Genomic DNA, 25,727 nt, shown 5'->3' with positions numbered 1-25,727 from the left:
GTCCCCATCATGTAACTTGGCAGATGGGTCGGCACTGTGCACTCTCTCCTGTTTGACACGTGTCCAATGGTGACCAACCATTGTCAGTCTGTCTCTAAAAAACTATCTGCAGTCCAAAGAAATTTAGCCTATTTTAATTTTGGCTCCTACCTACTGCAAAGTTGTGTAGGTCTGTAGTACCGTGTCAGTTGCACAGGAAAGAGGCAAGACGTGACTCTTTCCAAGTCAATAAAATGTTCAATAGAACACCCCACTTTATTTTCTCCACAAGAATAGTATGAGATACTTCATCAAACACTTTGCTAAAGTCTAGGTAAACTATAACTAGAGCATTTCCTTCATCCATGTGTTTGGTAACCCTATCCAAAAAAAAGGGCAGTAAGAATCAAGAGTATTGAACAAATGTATCTAGTAAAGAAGACCTCACAGTCATGAACAGATAGTCTGGCTGAGCAACCGATGAAGACTTCCTGCCTCTCTGTCGTGTCAGTCTCAGCTGAGTAGTACATGATTTGTCTTTGCTCAGATTTTGCAGTTGTTCTATAGCTTATTCACATATGAAAAAAAATTTTGGAAAGTTGGATTAAGGCAATCAATTCCCACCTCTGGACATGCCTTCTGATATAGGGCTAGAAGCATCTCCTTTGGAGAGCATTATTGGGGTGGGGCACCTGTGACCTCAAGGCCACATGTGACCCTCTGGGTCCTCAAGTGTGGCCCTTTGATTGAGCCCAACTTTTATAGAACAAATCTTTTTATTAAGGGGATGTTTTGTGTGAAGTTTGGATTCAGTCAAAGGGCCGGACTTGAGGACCCAGATGGCCACATGTGGCATTGAGGCCGAAGGTGCCCCACCCCTGTTAGATATTACTTTCACATGGGATGGAGAGAGTAAAAATGTCTCTGGCTATGTAGCCTCTTCTACTCACCAGCAAACTTGCTGAAATTTCAAAGGAGACACTAGTTGCTCATGGTATCACAACAGGAAACATCCTCCTCAGAACCACTTGTCTTCTAAGAATCCCATCCATTAATGGTTCAAGCTATTTACTTACCACTTCAGACATTGTCCCTTGATTGTCATGCCCATCTTCCTCCTCCTCATCCTCATCTGCATCTCCTTTCTGAACAAATTCATTCCTTGTGCGGAGGTACAAATCCCAGAGTTTACAGGCAGCTTTAAATTCCGGAGAATCTGGCTGTGCACAAGCAAGGCAACAACACACACACAAATGACCTCGACAGTTACATTAAATACCTCCTGTGTGCCCTACACAGACTACCATTTTGACATCCTATTTCTAAAAGGTTAAATAGAGTCTCTGAAGTTAAATCCCTTGATCAAGAAGTGGGCAATCCCTTTTTTATTGTTGTTAAAAATATATTTTTATTCTGGGCCTAAACATTAAAAAAAAAATACATTTCCATAAATATAGAACAGAAAAGGATTATACATGAAACTCTGGATTTCTATCATGTACAGCTTGCTTTTCTCTTAAAATACATAAGTTCAAACTGTAGCTTTCAAAGCTGTCCTGCTTGTCTGTGTTTCTTTCTGATCTTTCTTCTGTTCTCTTCTGGGCACTTTTTAAAAAGATACCTTAATGACCCTTTTAAAATTTTTGTTAGCCCATCCTTGTCTTCTCCCTCTCACATCCCTCTATTGGGGAGAAAAAAAAAAAGAAAAATAAAGTCCTTGTAACAGAAAAGCAAAACAAATTCACTTGGCAATTCTTATTTGTTTAGTATAAGAGTATTTATGTGCCAATTTAAATGATAAAAGCTCTTTCCCACTTAAGTTACTCTGGTGTCTGTATTTCCAATTTAAAGCAAGTTCTGGACATCAAAGTATTAGCCTAGACTTAACACACATCAAGTTCAAAAGCATTATTTAAAAATCTCACTTAAGTAGCACTCTGTGCAACATTTATTTAGCAATAAGGATGAAATAATTATGTGAAGATTTCTTTATGTGGACAACAATAAAGCTATAGTTACTTGACAACAAAAATATTTAAAAAATCTTTAGAAGATCCTTCAGCTCGAATACTTGGATGCGTAAATGCACAGCCTCTTTATAGAGAGGTAGCAATGAAAAATGTTCACTAGGTCTCCTTGGCCCACCTGAGGAACAAGACAAGATGTGCTGCTATAAAATAAACTCTAAGTTAATATGGATTTTAAAAGATTGGTGAACCAAATATCTAAAAAGTTATTAAAGGTCAATTAATGGATGAAAGGATATGTTGAAGAAAAAGAAAGAAAAAACCTAAAACTAGCTAATAAGGGTAAAAGAGTAATATATTCTTTAAGAAAGCTGGGTGGGTAGAAGGAGTGGGTCTACAGAAAAATGTCATGTTTCATGAGACAACAAAATGATGGAATAAAAAGGAATAGGTTTAAGTCTCCAAATTTTACTAAATGCTGAGCAAGGGTAATCTTTTAAAAACCTGTTAATAATAATTTACTAAACCATCTGTGTATTCTTCTCACAAGCTTAAAGTTAGGCCATGGGGTCAAATAAACATGCAGAATTTTTGCTAACTTCATGGGTCTTTTCTGCTTTCTCTATCCATTATTTTTGCCTGTAGGCCAGTCATATGACCCTTTTGCAAGTCTTCCCTTCTTCCTTGGTGGTAGTATTAGTCAACAAAGAAAAAAGGAAATTTCAAAATCTATACAAACCTAAATAATATGAAATAAAAATTTCAATTATATAAATTATTATGTTAATATATAAATTTAATCATACAAATAAATTTAATTAAAATTAATGTTAGTTTTAGATCCAGTAGGCTTTTCCAGGTATCGATCAATTAAACTTGTGAGTCTGAAGTTTGACATGGACAAAAACCTAGTTCAGGGTGTGGCCTCAAGGCTTCAGATTCCCCACCCCTGGGCCCTAGATGCACATTATCGTAACTCTTCAACTTCTGAAGGCTGACCTTCTCCATTCAACCTTCTCTGGCCTGGAGTGACTAAAACCCAAAAGATCAGGCTTGTCAGGGATAAGCCTGATCTCTAAAAGGAAGGAGGGTATGTGTGCACCTAGCATTAACTTGGGTACATTCTGCTCCATGATGGCATTTCCCATGTCCTTCTTTATTTCCTTTGTACCATACTCAGAAACTAGCCACTAGATATTAGCAGTTATAAAGACTGATCCTTCCCATCCATGATCTCACCAAGAACTTAACTTAAAAATGGCAACTGAAGTTCTCCTTACACACTATGACTTGGGGTTAATTATAAATATGATAACCAACACTTATATGGCTGATTGTACAGATGTCTCCTAATTTTTAGAGAATGTGATTTACAAAAATACAGAGCTACAAAACAGATAAATCAGAGATTCTTTGCTTTATCAAAAAACTCATTACAAATTTCCTTTCAATTAGATATGGATCAAAATGCACAATGTAGAGAGTCCAGCCTTGGAGCCAGCCAGACTAAATGGGACATGCTAGCACTGGGACCATATGAAAAAAAAAAAATCACTTAATGTCTCAGTATCCTAGGTAATTCTTTAAGATTAAAAACTGTAAAGGAGTCAGTGATCTGCACAGGTGAGAAGAAGAAGAGGAAGAAGAAAGATCTCATGTAGTATCCTGAAACATCTGCTCACAGATCAATGACTTGAGAATAAAAACAGACAGAAAAGTTTCAAGCCAAAATGTTCAAAGTCATTGTCCACTGAAGACCAGTTCAAAATCAACTGTCTCAAATTACAATGGAAATCAGTGAGAACATATTATTTGAATAGCACATAACTTGCAAAAGACAAAGCTGCATAAAATGTATTGTTCTTCAAATCACAAGAGCAATATGGAACCTCAAGATCCACAGGGCCAAAATATTCTTTTATACAGGTGGGACTATCATCCTCCTTAGTGGATGAAATACATTTTGGCTTTCATAAGGAAATGTCAATTCAGACTTTCAAAAACTGCTGCTTTCTCACCTTATAATAGGCCTTGGCGTTGTTAAAGAGCAGCTGAAAATCAGCAGTCAGCAGGTTAACGTCATCATACTCTTCCATTTTTAGTTTTTGTTGAATTTTCATCAAGTCGATGGGCTGAGAAACCACTTCATAATAATCTGGTTGATTTCTGTCATAATTTATAAGTGTTACATGTACAAATTAATCCAAAATCTATAAATGAAAACATCTCTTCAAACTTTTTCTAAGGAAACTGTAAACAGTATTTTAATGAAAAATGTGTAACTAGATTTATCTATTTCAAATAAAAGACAGCAAGAAAGATATCAATTTTCATGTCAGTACAACTGAAAGTGAGTATTGTACATGAAACTGCAGATATCTATTATGTACATTGTTTTACTTTTTAAGTATCAACATCTTAAAGAACATAATAGCCTCTAAAACAGATGAGGTTTAAGGGCATGTATGTTAGCCCATTACTCATCTCCCCTGTGTAGGAAAACCAGTAGCTTTTTCATTGTGCAAGTGCAGTTGAAAAGGCTGCTTCTGGCCTCACAGCTCTTTCTAAACTTATCTTTAGTTCACGACTGCAGGACTTTTTACAGCCAAGCACCCTTTATTGGGTGTTTACAATGTGTATGACATTGTGTTGGAGCACTGAAGAAAGATACAAAGGACTAGGTAGGTATATGCTGTTAGGAAGCTTCTCTAGTCTAATAAGGAATAACTCAGGTGAAAACACACACATAAAATATGCATAATCTATATTATATGTACATATATGTACACTATATTTGTGTACACACACATTCATATGGAGACGAACCCAATTTTGTACAACATTACTTGTATTAATGGAGTAATTAGAATGTTCAAAGACAGACTTGTCAGAGAAAAGTTTAAGAACAAAAAAAGTCTTACTGCTTCAGCCAAGTCCTTATTCTGTCTGACAATGGCACTTCTCATGCGGTCATTACTCTCCACGTCTATTTATTATTTTTTAAAATTTATTTTTATTTTGAACTTAACAAACACCCTGAAAATGGACATTCCTGCATACATAGTACAACTGAAAATAAGTATTGTACATGAAACTGCAGATATCTATTATGTACACTGCTTTACTTTTTAAGTATAAAAATAAGTTCAACTTGCAGTTTTCAAAGCTGTGCTGCTGGTCTCTGCTTCTTTTTGGCCTCCCTTCTCTTCTCTTCTGTGCACTTTTAAAAAGATGTCTCAATGACCCCCTTTCCTTTCTTTCTTTTTTTTTTGCTACTATATTTCCATACCGTTTTGCCTCTTCATCCTCCTCCAATGGGGGAGGGGGAACAACAAAGAAAAACAAAACCTTTCTAACAAATAGGTATAATCAAGCAAAACAAATTGCCACATTGGCTGTTATGAGGTCTATTTCAAAGTCTTAGATCTGTATTCCGAACAGCTGTCTCCCTTTTGAATCCACATTCTCACGTTTTTCTAAACCCTCTTTCAGCTAATAGGACTCTCAAATGAGGAAGGCTGGATCTCTGAGAGGAAGAGCCTCAAGTGCCTGAAAACAGCCTTCTCCATAATATCAGTGGGCCCAGATCTTAGTTAGGAGAATTGGTACCAAGACTTGTTACTGCCCTGCCAAGTATTTTGAATTGGTAGTTTGAGGGAGTTAGTCTCAGGGAATTTTCACAAAATTTGTACACAAATGACACCTTATGAAATACATGGTATATTAGGAAACACAGTTGACTTAGAGCTGGGAGACTTATGTTCAAAGCCCACTCTGTTCTTGACGATGTGTGTGATGCTGTGTAAACCACTCTTGTCTCTGAGCCTTATTTCTCTATCTGCAAAACTAGGAGGATGGAGGAGTTGGCTGCTGATTTCATGATATTACTTGTAATCTCACGGTGCTTAGTTTTTTGGAGGGAGGAGTTTCACGAGCAGGGCTCACAGAGGGACTTCCACTTGGGATTTTAAAGGCTCAAAGGTGATGCAAACTAGTCACATTAGGGAGACTATACAGGGAATCCCTTGGATAGAGCTCAAAGTCTAGGGCCAAGAGTCATGAGGAGGGAGCACAGTGTCTTGCACATAGCAGACACTGAAAGTTTGATAAACTGAATTTTACTGAGAGGCAGTATGGCGTAGGGGATAGGGCACAGGGTCCCAGACTTTGAGTAAGCAAGACCTGGGTTCAAATCCTACCTTAGACACTAACTGGGTGACCCAGGATAAGTCATTTAATTTCTTTGTGATTGGTTTCTTCACCTGTATAACAGGGGGATTGGGCTCAATGGTATTTAAGGCACTTTCCAGTTCCAAATCTATGATTCTATGAATTGAATGAGGGAAGTTAGATTAAAAACGCACCATCCTCTGGCCTCTCTGCCACTTTCAGGCTATTCACACCTTTGTTCCAAGCTACAGTCTTGTTTCAAGATGTTTTTCCTAACCTGGAAAGACTTACATGAACTGATGCTGAATGAAGTGAGCAGAACCAGGAGAACATCGTACACAGCAACAGCAGCATTGTGCGATGATCAACTATGATAGACTTGTTCTTCTCAGCAATACAAAGATCCAAGACAATTCCAAAAGACTCATGATGGAAAATGATAACCATATCCAGAGAAAGAACTATGGAATCTGAATGTAGACCGAAGCATACTACTTTTGCGGGGCTTTTTTGTTTTTTCTTTTTCATGGTTTTTCCCTTTTGTTCTGATTCCTCTTTCACAATATGATAACGTGGAAATACATTTAACATGATTGTACATGTATTACCCACATCAGATTGCTTGCTGTCTTGAGGAGGGAGCGAGGGAGAAAAATTTGGAACTCAAAATGTTACAAAAATGAATGCTGAAAACTATTTTATATGTAATTGGAAAAAAAATATCATTGGGGGAAAATGTGCTTTCCTGTATCCTTGACAAACGAGCTCAACACCTCTTCTCAAATACTATTTGGGATCATTTCTCCAAGAAAAAAAGTGGCAGACATTTTACACACTGGATGGCAACATATTTGTTCCCATCAAAGCTATCCTTGTTTTACCTTCTTTTTGGTGCCCTGATAAAGAGTTCACACAGGAGCCTGCCCTGCTCATCTTTGTAGTCTCTTATGGTGTTGTAAAGTTCATGGCACACAGCAATCTAAGAGCAAAATAAAGAATGAAAGCAATCAAATAAGAGTACAGAGGTGTGACAGCAAAGGGAATAGCTAGTACTTTTCAATAAAAAGAGTTATTAAAGTCAAAGAGGCCATGAGTAAGAGCAAAAACAGATGGACTCCTAGGAAAAGACTTTATGTCCCAAGGAAATTTAAGCCTGAAACATGTTTTTAATACTTTTATTTATTTTTGGAAAGATGTTTTTGGTAAGATTTATAAAAATATCCCATAATGGGCAGTAAGCTATATATTAATAATCTTTATTAGTTAACAAGACTTAAAAATATTTTTGAAGTCTTCTGAATTAATTTTTTTAAAGGAGGGAAAAAACTCACACATCAGTAAACTTCCAATAAAAAGAAGTTGAAGCAATATCTCTTGAGAATACCAAGCAAGGGTGGGGAAAAAATTAGCCCTTAAGCCTATAACCGTCTGTATTATTCAAAGATAAGCAAAGAAGTCATGGAAAATGAAATTGGTTAAGAATGTCTGACTTACAGGATCTACAGTTGGGAGATTAGAAAGCCGTCTCCTTTTCCTGCTTGGGCCTGGTGTTGGTACTGAGTGGTGACCATCATCAAAATCCCCACTGATGCTGCTGGAAGGAGATGTAGCCCTTCGTCTCTTGGAGCCCATTGAATCCAACTTCTTCTATAATAAAACAATTAGCAATGTTCTTATATTTAAATTTAGGACTTGGGAGCAAAGCCTTCTGGGGACTACTTGCTACCAAGCTTTTGATTCATTTAAGGCACATTATGGTAGCTGTAGAAAGTTTAGCAACACCCAAATCATTCCAATGCAAGTTTCTGGGCTATACTATTGAAAAGCCTCATGGCAAGAACAATGCTTTTAATTAAAGGCAACTTTCAGCTGCACATCAACTGCAGTGTGACAGATACAGTAAAAGCTCATTAACTCGGACTTATTCAACCAAGCCTGAGCTAAGGTTAACCTTAGGCAAACGAACAGCACGTACATGGCTATAAAGGACTAGGGGATATTTTATCTGCTTAAGAGGACTATTCTCAAGTTCTTTAGCAATATCTATTTACATACTAAAAATCACTGAATTTTACCTGTTCATTCAAGCAGATCAATAGAATTATCCATAGAAGCACAGTCTGGCTTGCTATTCATACTTGGAAGTATCGAAACCGTACCTTTTTAAAAAGTCTGTAATTCAGATTGACCTTCCTCATTGAAACCAAATTAGTAAGGTTTTACTGTATTCATGCATTCTGAAACTAAAGATGAAGGATCATTTGCCAAGAGGGTGAAACCTAGGAATACAATGCTTAGTCTCTAGTGAGGAGTCTAGAAACTAGCCTTGAGCACAAGCCTTCCAAAAGGTTTTAAGCCTATCATTCTCTAAGGAGATGCAGGCAAGGCATGTATCAAGAATGAAAGAACAGACAGATAGTCCAAATGCTCCAATAGTACTCTCAAGATGTTAAAAGGTGGCCTCTAGAATGTTCAGTGGATTCTCTGTGAAGGATTTATGGAGAGTCATGAATAAGAATCACACAGGACTAGACAGAGGTAAGGGGTGGATAGGTGGTGAGCTTATCAGTGGAGGGAGTGCCCACATATCTAGGTATCTCTCCCTATCCTTTTCTTCTCTCTAAACAAAACAATACAAATTTTATCATTTAACAAACCATTAATACCATTATTATGGTGCCAAAACCATGATAAATCAAGTGATATCTAGAAGGTAGGTATTATAAACTGTCCTGAGATTCTAGAACATGAATACAAGATCATGTTAAGAACAACCATGACTTGGTTGCTTAAAACAAAAATCAACTGTTTATGAATCAAACAAAAGGCAGTGACATCCAGCTATGAAAAGCTGAAAATCACCAACAGCTTGGTTGTCTTGTAGGCAGAAAACATCCTACTCTCAAAATAAAACACCCTTCAAGACCACAAAGTTGTATGGCCAAAATTTAAATGGTAAATTGTACAAATTCCTTTTGATAATTGTATTCTTTTGCTATTTGTCTGCTGAGACTTTTATAGCCATACCCCCACCTAGAGCAATCTTCCAAAAGAAGACCAAAGTATAAATGCTGTATTTCACAATTATATTACATTATTATATTATTTGTACTTATTTGGAAGTGAAATTGTGTTGTTTGTTTTTTTTTTACTACAGGCCTTAGGACTGACCTTTGAGAGTCAATAAGTTTTACCAACTGTTTAGTAATGGAATATTCTACTCAATGTTCATACTTGTAAAAAATAACATGGCCATTTATCATAATTTTTTACCCATTATAGTCAGAAGAAATTAATAGCATTTGAATTTCTCTTTAAGTTTCAGGGCTGTTGCTAGGTACCAGTCTCTAACATGGGAGTTGTGATTACTAACTGTATCTCTGCTAAAGATAGAAGAGACTGACAAATTAAAAAGAGGGGTGGGGGGGTGGGAAGTATTTCGTACTTGTTTATTTAATTCAATTAGAAGATCCTAGTGTCAACTGAGATTCCAATGACCCTGTTCTAAAACTAAAGATTCTAGACCACTTATTCACATTCAATTTTCCTGTGAAACTAGGAAAAGTCAGAACATAAGGAGAAACACCCTGGTTGCCAATAACATTGGGGAAAAGTGCTGTTAAAGTTTCTGCCAGGCTATGGTCCAAGTCTTCTACTGGGTTCTCACAGAAGCACAAACTAGGGGTACAAATAATCAATAGAGGAAAAATGTGGGATTCTTACAACTCTTCACCTGGATGAAAAGTCTCTACATTGAGTTTTTAATGTTTGTTTTATTTGCTCAAGGTGATTGTGAAGGTATTTAAAAAATAACACAATAGTACTTGTTTCCTGTATGCCAGGTCTACTATAGGTATGAAATTTTTAAAGGAGCTAAAATGTATTTCATATATATAGGCCAAGGATACAAAGTTTAAAAAAAAATCTGATAAACTGTCAATATATTATAAAAATGATGAGATACTCTTGATACAATCCAAGAACAGCAATCATATGAGTTCGATGAATGTAAAGAAAGGGCTCATTAAATGAAAGGTCAAAAATGAGCAGGGAAGGGTGAGCATGGGAAGACAGGAATAAAGGAAGCGGTGTGTAAATGACCAGTAATTTACCAGATTTACCAGAGTACAACCAGCGCCTCGAAAAGCCAGTCTCCTCATAATGTCTGAAGGCCAAGTTAAGCTAGTGGGAGAAGGCAGAGCTTTAGAAGTGCTGAATCGGCAAAGGTGTTACTATATTCAAAACTGAAAGAGAAGAACAGAGATAGAAAACGGAAAATAAAAAAGGAAGGGTCAGAAGAAGTAGAAAGGAGTGAGATAGATAGAAAGCATTTAAGTAGAACTGTTTAAGAAGGATACAATGGAAAGCTGGAAGAAGGGATATTAGTTAACACCTATAAAACAAATTCCTGCAAAAAGATTTTCTTCACAGAATAACTAAAAATCTTCAGTCACCAAGAGGTGTTGGATCAAATTAGTTTTTTAGCAATTGTCCTACTGTACTTTTTATGATGTAACTATATAAGTGTATACAAAATACTATTTGAAGCCTAAATTTTAAAATATGGGGGGAAATATGCCCTTAAGACAGCATTCAAACACTTACTTTCTGAGAATACTTTCTATAAGCATCTTCAAAATGTGTGTTTATGAAAAAGTATGTACGGAAACAAAATTTGTTTAAAAAGTAGCTACTTATTTATGTAGTTGAAAAAAAATTTGGAACACTTCATCAGTGTTGTTCCCATGATGCAAAAAGGAAATTTCTGGAGCTCAGTTTTCAATGTTAAAACAGCCTTGGCTGTAGTCATAAACTTGAAGGCTAAAAACAGTCTACAATGGGCTAAGAGAGAAACATGCTAATGTCGTTTACCACCTGTTAGTAAGGACTGCATACCCTGGGGACAGGGAAACCTAGTACATTTTGAATAGCTTGAAATTTTTTGAACTCACCTGTATAGCTATTAAAACTTGATATCCTTCAGAAGAAAACACAGTTATATTTTAGATACCTCATATGTCTCCAAAAGCTACAGAAGATAGTTAAAGACTTTTGAACCACTAAAATGTGACAAATCATACCTTACTGATTTTTTTTATTCAAAGTATCTCTTCAGACAATACTCATCAATTGTTTAAATGAGCATTTTTCTTAACAAATTAGATACAAAAAAATGCATTGACATCCTTGCTGGTTATAATAAATTAACAAAGAATATTTTCATGAAGTTCATGTGATTCTTAATGGGATCCACACAAAACTTAACAATTTGCTTTTTTCTGAAAAGGGCAAGACCTCAATGAATTACAAAGAAATGATAAGGAATACCATTACTCTCATTAACGAATATCATTACTCTCATTTTCCAAATACAACATAGACTGGGGAAAAAAGATTCACCTGGGATGTGGGGAATACAGTAAGGTACTTGAATAGTAGAGAAGGTTATGGGGTAAGGTAAGAAGGGGAGGCTAAATTGTCCAAGTATAAGTAGATTATAACATAGTTTAGTTTACGATTTTTACATTTTTGTACATTTGGTTTTTTAAAATCTTTATGAGTTTCCTATGTAGTACTTATCAATACTCATTCTTTTGATTCTTTTTCATAAGAATTTTTAAGAGCAGTAGCATAAGATGTAATAAGAATTAAGACTCAGGAAGATCTGTGTTCAAATCCTTCCTCTAACACTTCACTGGCCAAATCACTTATTCTCTTAGTCCCCTAAGGCAACTCCCTTAGACTGTAAGTGACAAGATCAGTAGCTGATCGGCAGCAGCTAACAGTTTCCACAGTGGGACGGTCTTACACCAATGAAATCAAAACAGTAACAATAACAACAATTCACATAGTTTATATGTAACTATAAAAAATTGCATTTCTTTTTTCTGTTAAAATATTTTGAGAAAAAATAAAAGCATGTAGAAAAATGTTCACAGTATTCAAAACAATCTAATTTTTTTGTAATGCTATAAGTATTATATGTTGAAACAGCTGGTCAGAAAGTAAGAAGAAAAACACTAGGGTTTTAAGAGGCTAGTTAGGAAAGTACAAAAAAAAAAAATAGCTGGGGAGAATTCTTGTTACAACATCCCCACGAACAAAAACAAAAGGATACCGTAATGACGAATGAAATTCAGAAGGTAAAATGAAGGATTTTTGACACTGGACGAACTGGAGGAAACAACAAAAGAAAATTACTTGACACCATAAATAAAATGCCAAAACGAGGGACACAATACGGAAGCAGTCCTGAGCCCAACTGGTTATTAAGGAGGGAATTTCAAGAAGGTGGTGACGGGTTCTGTTTGGAACTCTGAACTTTCGCAGAATTTTAGCTCCGTTTCGCATCTCCTCTTTGTTTAGCAAGGTAGAGAGGTGGGGTGCAGGGCTCCCCAGGGGACAGGTCCCTCGCGGCCACGAACTGCGTCTCCCACCTCGGAAAAGCCCCTCTCCACTTCCCCCTCTGGGACCCCAGGCAAGCATCCTCTGACAGCCCCCGGCCCCAGCTCCGGGGCAGCCAAGATCCCGAGAAAACTGACATCTGGAGACCTGGCGGAGGCCCCCCCGGACTCTGGGGAGCCGGGACCCCGGAGGGCACGGCCCGTGGGGGCGGGGGTGCAGGGGGCTGTCCTGGGCTGGACGGAGCGCGCCGGGCGGGACTCGTCCCCATTTTACAGAGCCACAAGACAGAGGCACCAGAGACGGAGGGGGGCCCACGCAGCCGAAGCTGGGAGAATAAGGGTGGGGGGCGTCGGGAAGAGTTAGGAAACTCAGGAACTCCGGGGGAGAGGGATCCAAGTCGGCGAGGAGGCGGGAAGGGGACCCTCTCGAAGAGAGAGGACCCCGATCTCGGCGGGGGGGTGGGGGATGGGGGCCCCGTCCTCGGCGGGGGGCCTCAGAGAACAAGGGGAGCGGGCGGGCGGCAAGGGGCCCACCGGCTTCGGCTGGGCTCCTGGGGGCCGGGAGGGCTCCCTGTCCCCGGGGCCGCCACACAAAGGGGCCCCCGTCCGAGCGGACCCGGCCTCGGCGGCCGCGGCCTCCTAGTCTGCCGCCGCTTCCCTGGAGCTCCGGCCTTACCCAGCTGCTCCGCCGCCTGCAGCCCCTGCCGCGGTCCCCGACCGCCGGCGCCGCGCCCCGTCCTGTGGCCGCCACGGCTAAGGCTGGCGCTGCCGCTGCTCGGCCCGCTCCTGCTCTCAGACCCTCTCGGCTCAGGTCCGACTCAGCTCCTGGTGCCGCCGCCGCCGCCGCCGCCGCCGCAAACCCAGCCGCACGGCCGCCAAGCGAGACCGGCCCCGCGCGACCGTGCGCGTGCGCGCGCCCTGGGGTGAGGGGGCAGGGCCGAGCAAGAGGGAGAGAAGGGCGCGGGGGCGCGAGCGGCTCTGAGAAGGAGCGAGCGCGAGCCCAGCCAGGTTCTGGCGCGGGGCGGGGCGGGGCGGGGCAGGAGAGGAGGCTCTGGCACAGGCGCGCTTTACGGCAGCGTCTTCACGTCGTGACGGTTCTGCGCTTCAGTATGCACGTGGCATCCGAGTCGGCTGGACGTGGGAGCTGCTTTCTCCGTCACCATGAAGCGGCCTAGTGAGTGTCTGTTCTCCGGGTGGCGGGAGTTCCTGGGCTTCTAACGTCCGCCTCCTGGGTCTCCAGCTGGCTCCCTTCGCCTGCGGCGCTGCTTGTTCCTCTCGGGTGCGGGGTGCGGGGTGCGGGGTGCGGGCCGGGGAGCGCGCTGCGCTGAGCGCGCGGCTCGGGCCGGCTTCGGCCTTGGAGGTTGGGGGCGCTGGAGAAAGCCCTGGAGCGGGAGTCCCGCTAAGCCTGGCCTCGAATCCCGGCTCTCCGCCTCCCTCCCCGGTGTGTGGCTTAGGACAAGGAGCGGACGCCGAGGAGGTGGGCCTGACGGGCGGGCTCTGGCTGCGGCCTCGCTCGTCAGCCCTGGCGGTGGTCCAAGGCCCGGGGAATGGGGAGGGGGGCACGTCGGTGCAGCTGTTGCAGCATTTGTATGAAGTAGGGGCTTTGGGCTAGGGGGATTGACACCCTTTAAAATTCGCAATTCGTTTTCCTGGCAGTCTTGTGAAGACGGCCAGTGCTAGTATGACTTTGCCTGTTTTAATAGGGAAGGAACATCTGAGATAAAGGGACTTGCAAAGTGGTCGCATAGCTAATAAGTAGCTGACCCATATTCAATCATCAGCTCTTGACTAATCTTTTCCATTACTGCGTGCTGCCTGTATGCAAAAATTAATTTGTAAGCTCCCAAGCCACGAGTAGGGGAAATCGGCAAATAAGTAGGATGAAAATTAAAATGAGTACGAAGTGCTGTGGAGTCAAATAAACTTCATTTTATTTTGGATGGAGAATGACTTAATCAGGATTTAAGGGCCTTGAGGGTTTGGGAGGTTAGAGTTTAGCATATTATAGATGAAAAGGACAGCATGAGCAAAGACAAAAGGGTGGGAAATGGAAATTAATCTAGTTTGGCTGGAGTTAAGGTCTCCCTAATTGAAAATAGATTTCTCAAAATCACAAATTAATGCTTTAGGACTTTTCCTAGTCATTTGAGCATAGCCATATGTGGAGGTCAGGAAGGTCATGTGTTTCATGTATTTTAATTATAATTGCTGACTCTTTGTCCCCCTAGTACCTGTAGGGTACAAAAGAGGAGGGGATGGACCTATAGGAGCCCTAGTTCTGACCTTATTATGAATTATTTTTTGTTCCTAGAATTAAAAAAAGCAAGTAAGCGCATGACATGTCATAAGCGGTTTAAAATCCAGAAAAAGGTGGGTCTTCTGCATAAGCTTTTGGGGATGTATTTAGGCTGGACTTATGTCATCTACAGCAACTGTGAACAACAAATGGACTTGTATCAATAGCGGCAGGCAGTACACACTGGGTACTGGATTAAAAAAAACTCTATAGGCATAAATTTCTTTTGGCAAACATTCTTGTCTTTGGGTGGTGGGGGAAAAATCTCATCTGTGGCATGAGAAAGAACTTTGTTGGTCCAGTGTGTACATTGGGGTGATGCTGTCTGACCAGGTTTGATATGTGAAAGCTAGATGTCAATGAGGCTTCTAAGATCTGCAACCACTTTGAACCATACTTGTTGCCTTAATAAAAGTTCAGTTAATACTTTCAAAGTGAGTTGTGTTTGGAATATGACTTGGAGCTTAGTAATTTTTTTAAAAAATTATTTTTGTTGAATAGATAAAACCCTGGCAATTTTTAAACCAAACTAAATGACTTTATTAAAATAGGTACGGGAGCATTACCGAAAAGTGAGGAAGGAAGCCAAGAAACATGGTCACAAAAAGCCAAAGAAGGATCCTGGTGTTCCCAACAGTGCCCCCTTCAAAGAGGCCCTTCTTCGGGAAGCTGAGCAAAGAAAGCAGCAGGTAAGACTCAGTTCAGAAAGAGGCAGGGTTTTGCTTATTTTGAGAGGCTTCATCTAGGCATTCTTATAAAGATTAGGGTAGACACTTTTTAAAAAGAGGTAATAAGAATATGATTAATGATCCTAAACTTTTTTTTTTTGGCCTGAGAGAACAGCTTGAAGAACTAAAGGAGAAGCAGAAACTTAACAAACATAAGGAGCAAGCACAAAAACGAAAACATGATGAAAACAATGTTGCTTCGTCAAACACAGAACCACCAGAAAGGGTAGGATTGTCTTTATTTTTGAGGGGAGAGAGTTGGGTTACTCATCTGTAAGAAGAACATGGTGTCCCCATCCAGTCCAACAGCAGCATTCAGTTTACCTACTAGATGGTGGGTATACAAATTATCTCTTTAAAATAGAATACTCAAATAGAATTTGAGTAGAGACTTTTTTGTTTTTGCCTTTCTCCTTACTGAGCCTGGCATGGTGCTTTGCATATATAGGTGTCTAATAAATACTTTTTGAATTGAAACCACCAAAATGAATTGAAAGATGACCATGTACAATATGTAATTTCTACATGTTTTCATTTTGAGTTTGCAGCCACCTTAAGCCTTTTTCATCCAAATAATAAAAAGTATATGTAAATGAAAAAAATTGGTAATTTAGCACTTGGGCTGAATACTTGGCATCATATGGTGAAATGATAAGAAAGCATGGTCTATTAAAAAGAAAATTGACTCTGGATAATCAGAGGATCTGGTTCAAATTCTGTTTCTTACATTAGCTGTGGAACTCATCGATTCACATAACTTTGCTGGGCTCTGGCTTCTTTATCCATAAAATGAAGGGGTTAAATCAGAAGGCATCTGAGGTCCCCTCCAGCTATATATAGATCCTATGAACTACTGATTCAAATGCTTTCTCATCTTTATAAGACTGTTTTCCTTATAAATGCATTGAGGGTATTTTTGATGAAATAAGGGACAGGGTCAAGCAGGCTTTCACAAACTAATTTCTAGAAGCAACTAGTTGGAAAAGTGGAAAGAGCACGGGGTCTGGAATCAGAAAGACCTGAGTTCAGATGTGGTCTCAGAAATTTTCTAGGTCTGTGACCCTGGCCAAATCACTTAACCTCATTTTCTGCAACTGTAAAATGAGGAATACAATAGCACCTACCTTTGTGAAGATCAAATGCTTAGCACATGCCCAGCACATAGTAGATGTTTTATAGATATGTATTTATTTATACCTTTCATACCCTTCTCTTTCCCTTCCTACAACAAAGTATGTGTTTCTAGGCAGCTAGCTGACTTTTTATTGTTGAAAGAGCATTTGGCTTGGTAGAGCAAAACACAGCTGTCAAGTCTGTCTTCTAGTAAGGAGGATTTTCATACATAGGTGAAGAACAGATATGTTTCCTTGAAAGATACAGATAACTCATTTAGTTGGATCATTAATGCTAGAGTAAAAATGATCCGGCCTTTTTGTTTTATTTCCTGTATAATTCTTTAAAATTCTGATTGTCTTGTTTTTCTCTCCTCATCATTTAGGAATTTGTGGGAAGAAAGGCAAAGCTATCTTGCAGAACAGTCAAGCAAGGCTCAAAAAAATCATTTTGTAGAGAACTTCAAAAGGTATTTTTCCCAACAGGTGCTAGTTTTCCCTCCTAATCATTATATTAAGTGATTTTTAAATGTTCATAGGATCATATGTGTAATTGGAAGAGACTTTTGACTCACCTATGCTTAAAAGACTAGAGAGGTACGCTCCTTTCTTGTGCGTGTTTCCCTGATTCATAAAATGGGGCTGGTATTTATTCCTCATGACCTTCATAGAGATAGAGGTTAAGTAAAGGAAGTAAATTTAGTTTTTCCTTTCTAATTTATCCACTATGTAGGTAGCTCTGTGATTTCTTTGTTCTTTACTTTCCACCAAGATCAGGAAAAAAAACCCTTAATACCTGAGATCTTCCTATTTCTAGATTTTCCTAATTGAGTAGCTGCTTTCTTGACTGATATTTATTCATCCATTTATTTATTTATTTTTGACTGATATTTAAAAAGATAAGATTTCTATTGACTTCTGTGAAGTGGAAGAGGTGAAAAGTTTTCATGTCTAATGGGATATCCAAATCTTTATAGTATGAATAAATTCTTGACCTACCCAACTAGAGTCATCTTAAATGGAGAGTCAAGTCTGTAAGGAATAGAAAATTGAGAAAGCTGAAAATGCTGTTGTAATTTAGAGAGAAAGGGTTAGAAGAGCAGCTATCTCTGTTATAGCTAATTTCTTGTTCAGAACCCATTTATTGAGTTGAAGTAGATTGCAAACCCAATATGCATTAGAAGTCTGACACGGCAGTCAAAAAAGATGATATGATTTTAGGCCGTATTAACGTGAATAGAAAGGTCTGGCTATATTCTGCATTTAGTCTATGTTTATAATATTTGGTTCTGGTATCTTGTTTTAATAAGAGCTTTTGTCAGGGGCAGCTAGGTGGCACAGTGGATGGAGCTCCAGCCTTGGAGTCAGGAGGACCTGAGTTCAAATCCAGCCTCAGACACATAACAGTTACTAACTGTGTGACTCTGGGCAAGTCATTTAACCCCCAATTGCCTTGCCAAAAAAAAAAAGAAAGAAAAAACAAGAGCATTTGTTAGGCTGGTAAAGGAACTGGGGTTGGTTCTGTTGAAAATAAGACTTACACATATTGCCTCCCAAGCATTTGTGTATTTCTAATCTTTGTTCCCGTAGGTGATTGAGGCCTCAGATGTTTTGCTGGAAGTTTTGGATGCCAGAGATCCCTTAGGATGTAGATGTCCCCAGGTGGAACAAATCATCACACAAACTGGAGGAAACAAAAAACTGTTGCTTGTCTTGAATAAAACAGGTATGCCATAGATTTGCTCATTAAAAATGACCTTTATATCTTCCAGATGTGAGGTATGAGGAAAACATCTATCAGTCTGAAATACCATTGAAGACTGTAAGATCCAACTCTGACCTCAGCCTAGTTCGTTATTTCTAGTTGCCAAAGATGATACCACCTAACATCACAGTGGCGTTTAGTTTTTATAGCATGCTGATGCTTACAGAACTTTGTTCTCTGAATATATGTTAAGCTGATTTATTTTTTTTCTTTTGTGAAGATGATGTCCTTAATGGATTGTCCAAGTCAAGGATGACCTCCACCTATTTTACCTTTATCATTTAGCAGATTGCATTTTAGTAGCACTCAATAAATGGTTATTGATGGTATGTGAATTCTTGGTGTTGAAAATTCAAACCTAGAGCTTGGACAAACTTCACCCAAAATATTTCCGGACCCCAAGTTAACCTGGGACACAGATCTTAAATTATTCTTAGGAGTAGAGGCTTAAAATCATTATCTGAGGATGGTGCCAAGGTCAGAATCTAGGTATGGATAAACCTTATAGCAAACATGTATCTTAAATTTTAGCATGTAAATTTTCTTACTTCCTCCAGATCTGGTGCCAAAGGAAAGCTTGAATAAATGGGTCCATTGCTTGAAGAAAGAACTCCCAACAGTTGTTTTTAGAGCCTCAGCATTTGGAAAGGAAAAGATAAGGATGGTAAGGATAACTCTTTGTAATATTGGGAAGATGTTCAGTTCTCTGCCTAATGGTTGTTTGGGTTGAAATGTGATGAACACTGACAACTTGATGGAATTGTGAAGATTACAAGATCCAACTCTGATTTCACCCAAAGAGAATAAGATTAAGAGAAATTCTGATTTCTGTCAAAAACTATCATTTTTCTGAAATCAGCTATGCTAACCTTATTCATGATGGTATTATCGTTATTGTCCGGGTATAGACTTGGAGATAGGTGGATTGAGGCAAAGACAGTAGTAACTCATAAAAGGAATCCTAGAATTGTATGTAATTAATCATTCACAGACAGGGAAAGGGACCAGTCAGATTGGCTTACTCAGGAAGGAGAATCATGACTATTTGAACCTATTTGAGATAGGTTGTTCTTTTCGATTCTGCAGTGAATTACTTTAGGGTGGGGGCAGTGGTGCGTGTATTGTGTGTGTCAGAGAATTAAGTGCCTTCTGTGTGGCAGACACTGCTAAACACTGAGGATACAAAATTTGCAAATATTTAATTATTACCCTCATTTCACAATTGAGGAAACTAAGGCAGAGAGAGTTTAAGTGACTTGCCCAGGGTCACACAGCTAGTATCTAAGGCTGGATTTGTATGCAGATCTGCCTAGCTCTAGGCCTAGTGTTCTGTACACTGTATCACTTTTATATCTAGATGTCTCTTTTCTGCTATACAGTAATTTTTTTTTCTTGCCTAGAATGTTTACTATTCTAGACTAGAGAGATTGACAAACTAACTTGTTTGACCTTGAAGCCAGGGAAGAAGAAGCTGGACCTCAGCAGGCATGGCATGTGCTTGGGTGGAAAGAGCCTTTTGACACTCCTCAATGATTTTTGCAAGACTCAAAACAAGGCTATTCGAGTTGGTGTGATTGGTGAGTTGATGTAATCATAACTAGCAACTTTTCCATGGAAACTAACATCACAAATTTACTTTAAAAAAAAAAAAGGCTAGAGGAAGTGGGAAATACTTGGAAAGTAATATCCACAGTGTGGATGTGAATTACTAGTCTCATATAACTCTTCTTGTTTAGTTTGAAAAACAAACCATCTGATACCTCAAAAAAAACCTAATAATTGAAATTGATTTAATCTCCCTTATTTCTTTAAAAAAAATCAGTTTTATTGATATCTTTATTATTCTCCCTCCCATAAAGCCATCATATATAGCAAATAGTATTTTTTTTTTTTTAAAAGAAAAAGAGGAAGAGAAAAATAAGCAAAAACAAGTAATACCTTTTTCAGTGTACTACCCCTCTGGACCTCCCACCTCTACAAAAAAAGAGTTGGGGTGGGGTTTTTTAATTTGGAATTTTGCAGCATGTTCCATTTTGATTGTTTTGTGGTTCTTTTCCGTTGATATTGTTGCAGTAATTTGTTTTCAGTTCTGCTTACTTCTGCTTCACATCATTCACAATCTTTCTGTGCTTGTTTTCATCTTATTTGTCATATCTTAGGGCACAGTAATATTCTATTATGTTCATGTTCTTTGCTACCACAAAAAGTACTGCTACCCTTTTGAGGTTAAGATTAGTTTTAGACTATTTGGGTCAATGATTATCTGTCCTGACCATTGTTTGAGTGAGAAATGAAGATAGAAATGATCTTACTATTAAAATGAAGATATGAGATCCAACTCTGATCTCACTCTGAGCAGGACCCTCCAGATTGCCATCAAAATGTCCAGTTTTATTTCACATTTCAAAAGATGGTTTAGTGTGAGTATTCTATACACAAATGCAGATAACCTTTCTATGCCATGTGAATTTCTAGTTAGTTATTTGCATGGTAAATAATGACATATTTATATTTCCATTTGAAGGTTTCCCAAATGTGGGCAAAAGCAGCATAATCAATAGTTTAAAACAAGCATATGTGTGTCATACTGGACCAGCCATGGGTCTTACAAGGTAAGTGTCTGAAAAGTGAGAGATCTTGGGGATATTCCATGGAGAATGTTGTAACTGTTTTGGTGTGTCCTTTTAAACTGGACATGATTAAGGAGGTCCCAATATTTCATTCCTTTTTAAGGGTTTCAGTTAAAGGGAGATTTCATCTATCATGGCTTTGGTAGAACCTGTACTCATTTACCAGTTTTTTTAGTTACACGAACACCGGAAGACATATTATGTTTTCCCTACATATGAGATTCGTTTTCTGTGTGAAAATACTTAAGGGTTTCAAATGTCATCCACACGTGAAGCATATGATGACAGACTGGATCTGATGTTCTGTGTTGAATTTATTCAATCCAACCCTGAGCTTCATGTTTGCTTAGGTTCTCTTTATCTCTCTTCATTCTTTGAAGGTTTTTAAGTTTTTACTCACTGTTATTCTTCTTTAGATACATGCAGATTGTCCACATTGACAAGAATATCACGATGTTAGATAGTCCGAGTATTATTGCATCTCCTTCTAACTCTCCAGTTGCTCTTGCTTTGAGAAGTCCCACAAATATTGAAAAAAGAGAACTATTAGATTCAGTAACTACAATCGTGGAACACTGCAATAAACAGCAGGTAATATAGTCTTTTACAATTTTAATTGTATCTTCATGAGTCTACTTTTATTCAGAGTTCTTGATGGCCATTCTATAGTGATATAATGCAGTCTCATAGCCAGAGATAAATGTTCTTGGAACCACTTGATTGAAGACATTGGGTTGTTTACTAGATGAGGATTTATTCAGTAATTTTGTTGTTGAGGGTTTTTTTTTCCTGTCACTGAAAAGGCGCTGACTCTTCATTTGTAAGGAAATGGGAAATAGGACTGTTTGACAATCCTGTGTAACCAGATAGTGCAGTTCCTACTGAGTCATTTCCTTTTGTCTTGAATACCTGCGTATCTAATGATATTGTACTTAGTTGGTTTTAACAACATTGCCACCTTAAAACTCTTGACAAAACCTATGCCGAGCCAGATAAAGGGGATTTATTTTCTTGTTTCAGCTAATGTTACGATACAACATCCCAAGCTATAGAGAGTCTCAAGAATTCTTGACTCTGCTAGCACAGAAGAGAGGGATGGTGCGGAAAGGTGGTCTACTCAAAGTGGAGGAGGCTGCTAAATTGTTCTGGTCTCATTGGACAGGGTAAAGGTTTTATTTATTCCAGCTGTTGAAAACTTTTTTTAGTATTGTATTGGATTAGCTGTTAATCCATTAATTAGCTATTAATTTTTATCCTTTTTTTTTTTAAATACTAGCCCCAAAATGAGTTACTATTGTCTGGTTCCTCCATCATTGACTTTTTCTTCGCATCTTACTGAGAATATTGTAGGAGATATGCAGCAGGGTCTTAATCTAGAGGAGCTAGAAAAAAACAACTTGGGTGCCATTAGAGGTTAGTAAGACCTGTGCTTTCTTGTTTTGTTTAGATCTCATGCTAATCTATTACAGATTCATTAGATTTCTTTTCCTAGCCATCAGGGGTCCCAGATTGTCAAGTAGCATCCTTTTCCAATGCTCTGGTCTGACCAATGGCATAACAGAGGAGAGGGATGTGCCTGAGGAACTACCGAGACAGGAAGAGAATGAAGACTATGATGATGCAGAAGAAGAGGAAGAGGATGATTTTCTGTACGAAGAAGATGAGGACAGTGATGATGAAAATGTCGTCGATGTAAGATTGGTTTTAGAATTCCTTTGAGTTTTAAGCAACCAGTAGAAATCTCCTCAGGATTTCAAAGACCCTTCAATGTTGCCTTTGAAATTACGATTCCAAAGAAAAGGGAATCTCTAACTAGCTTTGTTTTGTATCTTGCATGGAATGAGGGGAGATGCATGAAAGATATTGTGGCTGTGAGCAATGATTTGTCTTTGCCAGTTATTCACTGGGATACCCTAATAAGAGCCCTTGGTCCCTTCCATTTGCAAAATGAGGAAACTAAATTAAAGAATATCAGAAGAAGCTATCTAGTTTAGGAGTTTTAAACCTAGGGTCTTTGGATATATCTCAGGGCATCCATGAACTTGGATGGGAAGAAAAATTGCATTATTTTTACTAATTTCTAACTGAAATTGAGCATTTCATGAAATTAATAAGCATAGGTAACAAAGATATTCTGAAAAGGGGTTCTTAGCCTTCATCAGACTGCCAAAGTGGTCAAACACAAAAATGTCAAAACCTTCAGATTTTTAGTTTAATGTTAGTATAATGTAACACTTTAAGAGATCATCATATCATTACTTGACAAACTCCAGATCCACCCCCTCAATACTTTCTCAAGGCAGCCTATCCTGTTTTGGAGATCTTCCTTCTGTTTTTCCCTCTCTTTTGGGCCATCTTTTGAAGGTGGCTGCTGGGTACTCCTTAGGCAAGCCTTCACTTTCTCAGACCAAGTCTTCACAGTTCCTAAAGCCTTGATCTCAAGGTCTTTCCCTTTGCTGGTTGGTCTCTTACTATCAATGTTTTCCCAAGACATGACACCTAGAAGTGAATGTAACACTGGAGAGGTGGGAGATCTGCCTCCAGCCAGGCTGTCACCTTTTTAAACCATACACTGTTGCTCTTGAAGCAGCTAAGTTGGCATTTACTTTGGGGTCATTTTTACCACTCTGTTGATTCATGAGTTTGCAGGCTACTGTATCTTTTTGTTGAGTTGATTTTTAGCAAAGTGAACTCTTACCTAACATGTTAAACTGTCCCAGGTTTGGCTCATCTGCAGTTCAGATAACCAAGTCATAAATTTAAAAAGTGCTGAATAGCACAGAACCAAGTAAAGCTTCATGGGACACCTCACTAGAGACCTTCCAAGATAACTGAATCATGAGTGACTATCACATTTCCAAATCCACCTAAATATCCTGTCATCTAACCCACATTCACTATCTTGTCCCAAGATACTCGCTAGAAAATCTTTTAAATACCTTGTTAAAAATCTGGGTACACTAGAAGTATTCCCTTGATCCATCAGTCTAATTATCCTTAATCCCGTCAAAAAAAAAGTAAATGAAGTTAGACCAACATTACCTGTTTCATGAAGCAGGCCGTGGTAGCTCACCATCACTTCTAATAATGCGTTCTAGAATTTTGGTAGGAATTCAAGGCCTATAATTCGTACTTGTTCTCAGTAGCAACTCCCTTTAATGTTTTTTGTTTTACATTTTGCAGTCTAAAGAGTCTCAGAGAAAACAAGCATGTTAAGAGCAATCTTTTCTCCATTGTCCCTTACTTAAAAGTTTTTCTCTTGTCTTATACTTTACTCAATAGCCTTAGTTCCTTCTGAGAAGACTTCTTACCCAAAATTTAGGTGAGGCAATAGGCTGTGACTGTCTTTTCATTTTCTGTCACCAGTCCCAGGCTTCTCTCGTGTCCACCCCCAAAACAGATTGTTCTTGCTCATGAGAATTGGGTTGAGAAGAGAAATTTCCACTTGTTTCCTCCCCCCTTACCTTTTGAATTATGGAAATTAGGGAGACAGATCAAATAATTAGTAGCTGGTCTACTTTAAGTGATGTCCAGATAATTTGATCTGTTCCCCAAATTTCTCTCTTCATCCACTTAGTCTGGAGCATAAACTCTTGTGACAGTATCCCCTCTGTCTCTGGTAATCCTCACCCAAACAATTTCCATCACACTTCTCTCTGGTCCCTCATGTGAGTACATCATTATATAAAATGTTACTGTTCTCTCCTATCCCACTTCTCAACTCTTTTTTTAACCTTTTGAATAAAGTTCACTTCTAGAGTCATTTGGGGTGGGGGGGGTGTCTCATCCCACCCTGTTTCAGTTATACCTTAGGGGTAAATTTGGTATGCTTCCCTTAAATTAGGATCTCTGGTTTATCTTGCCTACCTCTGCATATTTGTGTGAGATGGTCATGGATTTTATTGCTTTAATGAAATTAATCTTTAGTGCTTGGGGGCTGGGATGGGGAGGTGTCTCCTATTTACTAAATTGTAGCTGGTTTTTTGTTTGTTTTAAACGATATCCACCTCAGTAGATTTTCTTGTCAGTGCTTCATCCCTTCCTAGAAATCATTTCTATGTTTTCATAATCACAAGCTCCACTGAGAGGAATCAACTGACGCTTTAATATTTCCTCACAGGAAAGAAGCAGGGTAGGGACCAAAAGACTTAAAGTGGAAGAAGAGCTCCAGCCAGGTAGGTTGAGAGCTAATGGATCCTACTGTTTGGAATATCGGGATTTGGTAGACATTTTCACCATGCGGTTTTCTCTCTTTATAAAGGTAAAAAGTTTGGTGCTGGAGCAGAAGAAAAGTCTTTTCATGTGGATAAGATGATAGAGGAAGACGATGACACTTATAATTTTAATACAGATTACGTGTAATGCAACTTAGTCCGTTATGAACTTACTGAATTGCTATTAACTTGATTGCTAAGTTATCTTGATACAAGATATTATGTATATACTACAGCAAAAATGATTATGGTATGAGAAACATGTACAGAAATTATTATTTGTAGATATGTAAAACTTGAACAAATGGGTAATAGATAGGATGTCTGGGATTTTTTGCTAAAGTGAACTGTTTGAACTGATGAAAGACTTGTCATAAAATAAATACTTTGTCACCATTGACTTATTTGTATTATTTGGGCTTCATGATAGCTGAGGCAATATCCCCATTTTACAAATCAGGA

The 25,727-nt window shown here is 38.8% G+C and overlaps 2 protein-coding genes and 4 non-coding genes across 22 annotated transcripts in view; 5 read left to right on the top strand and 1 right to left on the bottom strand.

Moving 5' to 3' along the window:
• The window catches only part of PBRM1 (polybromo 1), a 120,965-nt gene extending 107,722 nt beyond the window's left edge, over nucleotides 1–13,243 (bottom strand). For 11 of the 17 annotated variants that reach the window (XM_027837204.1, XM_027837214.1, XM_027837207.1 and 8 more), the window contains exons 1-8: nucleotides 13,197–13,243; nucleotides 12,235–12,290; nucleotides 11,069–11,145; nucleotides 10,238–10,298; nucleotides 7,611–7,763; nucleotides 6,998–7,095; nucleotides 3,965–4,112; nucleotides 1,056–1,199 (exon numbers count right to left, since the gene is read on the bottom strand). In XM_027837204.1, coding sequence (XP_027693005.1) covers nucleotides 1,056–1,199; nucleotides 3,965–4,112; nucleotides 6,998–7,095; nucleotides 7,611–7,763; nucleotides 10,238–10,276 — 582 coding nt within the window. In that variant the 5' untranslated portion in view covers nucleotides 10,277–10,298; nucleotides 11,069–11,145; nucleotides 12,235–12,290; nucleotides 13,197–13,243. The remainder of the gene's footprint in view (nucleotides 1–1,055; nucleotides 1,200–3,964; nucleotides 4,113–6,997; nucleotides 7,096–7,610; nucleotides 7,764–10,237; nucleotides 10,299–11,068; nucleotides 11,146–12,234; nucleotides 12,291–13,196) is intronic. The other 6 variants (XM_027837205.1, XM_027837217.1, XM_027837221.1 and 3 more) reach the window with 5 other exon arrangements.
• Nucleotides 13,244–13,616: 373 nt separating this feature from the next.
• GNL3 (G protein nucleolar 3) lies at nucleotides 13,617–25,665 on the top strand. The gene is made up of 15 exons (XM_027836885.1): nucleotides 13,617–13,694; nucleotides 14,832–14,890; nucleotides 15,368–15,505; nucleotides 15,660–15,770; nucleotides 17,043–17,126; nucleotides 18,247–18,382; nucleotides 18,979–19,085; nucleotides 19,878–19,998; nucleotides 20,946–21,033; nucleotides 21,468–21,642; nucleotides 22,072–22,214; nucleotides 22,328–22,464; nucleotides 22,544–22,743; nucleotides 25,172–25,226; nucleotides 25,313–25,665. Exons 1-15 carry the CDS (start codon nucleotides 13,682–13,684, stop codon nucleotides 25,411–25,413), a joined length of 1,668 nt encoding a protein of 555 aa, XP_027692686.1. The 5' UTR covers nucleotides 13,617–13,681; the 3' UTR covers nucleotides 25,414–25,665.
• LOC114024294 lies at nucleotides 18,433–18,508 on the top strand. Its single transcript, XR_003566886.1, has one exon. It is a non-coding gene; the product is annotated as a small nucleolar RNA SNORD19 (small nucleolar RNA).
• On the top strand, nucleotides 19,142–19,221 carry LOC114024297. Its single transcript, XR_003566889.1, has one exon. It is a non-coding gene; the product is annotated as a small nucleolar RNA SNORD19B (small nucleolar RNA).
• LOC114024295 lies at nucleotides 20,707–20,778 on the top strand. Its single transcript, XR_003566887.1, has one exon. It is a non-coding gene; the product is annotated as a small nucleolar RNA SNORD19 (small nucleolar RNA).
• LOC114024296 lies at nucleotides 21,318–21,394 on the top strand. The gene has a single exon (XR_003566888.1). It is a non-coding gene; the product is annotated as a small nucleolar RNA SNORD69 (small nucleolar RNA).
• Nucleotides 25,666–25,727: the final 62 nt, after the last annotated feature.

Source organism: Vombatus ursinus, unplaced genomic scaffold, assembly GCF_900497805.2.
Source record: "Vombatus ursinus unplaced genomic scaffold, bare-nosed wombat genome assembly UNPS02014820.1, whole genome shotgun sequence".
NCBI classification, from domain to species: domain Eukaryota; kingdom Metazoa; phylum Chordata; class Mammalia; order Diprotodontia; family Vombatidae; genus Vombatus; species Vombatus ursinus.
Note: the sequence above shows the minus strand (reverse complement) of the source record. Positions and strands in the feature narration are given on the sequence as shown.

What these genes read in the sequence shown, in the direction of transcription:
- GNL3 (XM_027836885.1), top strand. An exon ending in CTGAGCAAAGAAAGCAGCAG is followed by an intron (nt 15,506 to 15,659) that starts GTAAGACTCAGT and finishes CTGAGAGAACAG; the next exon opens with CTTGAAGAACTAAAGGAGAA. An exon ending in TTCTGGTCTCATTGGACAGG is followed by an intron (nt 22,215 to 22,327) that starts GTAAAGGTTTTA and finishes TTTAAATACTAG; the next exon opens with CCCCAAAATGAGTTACTATT.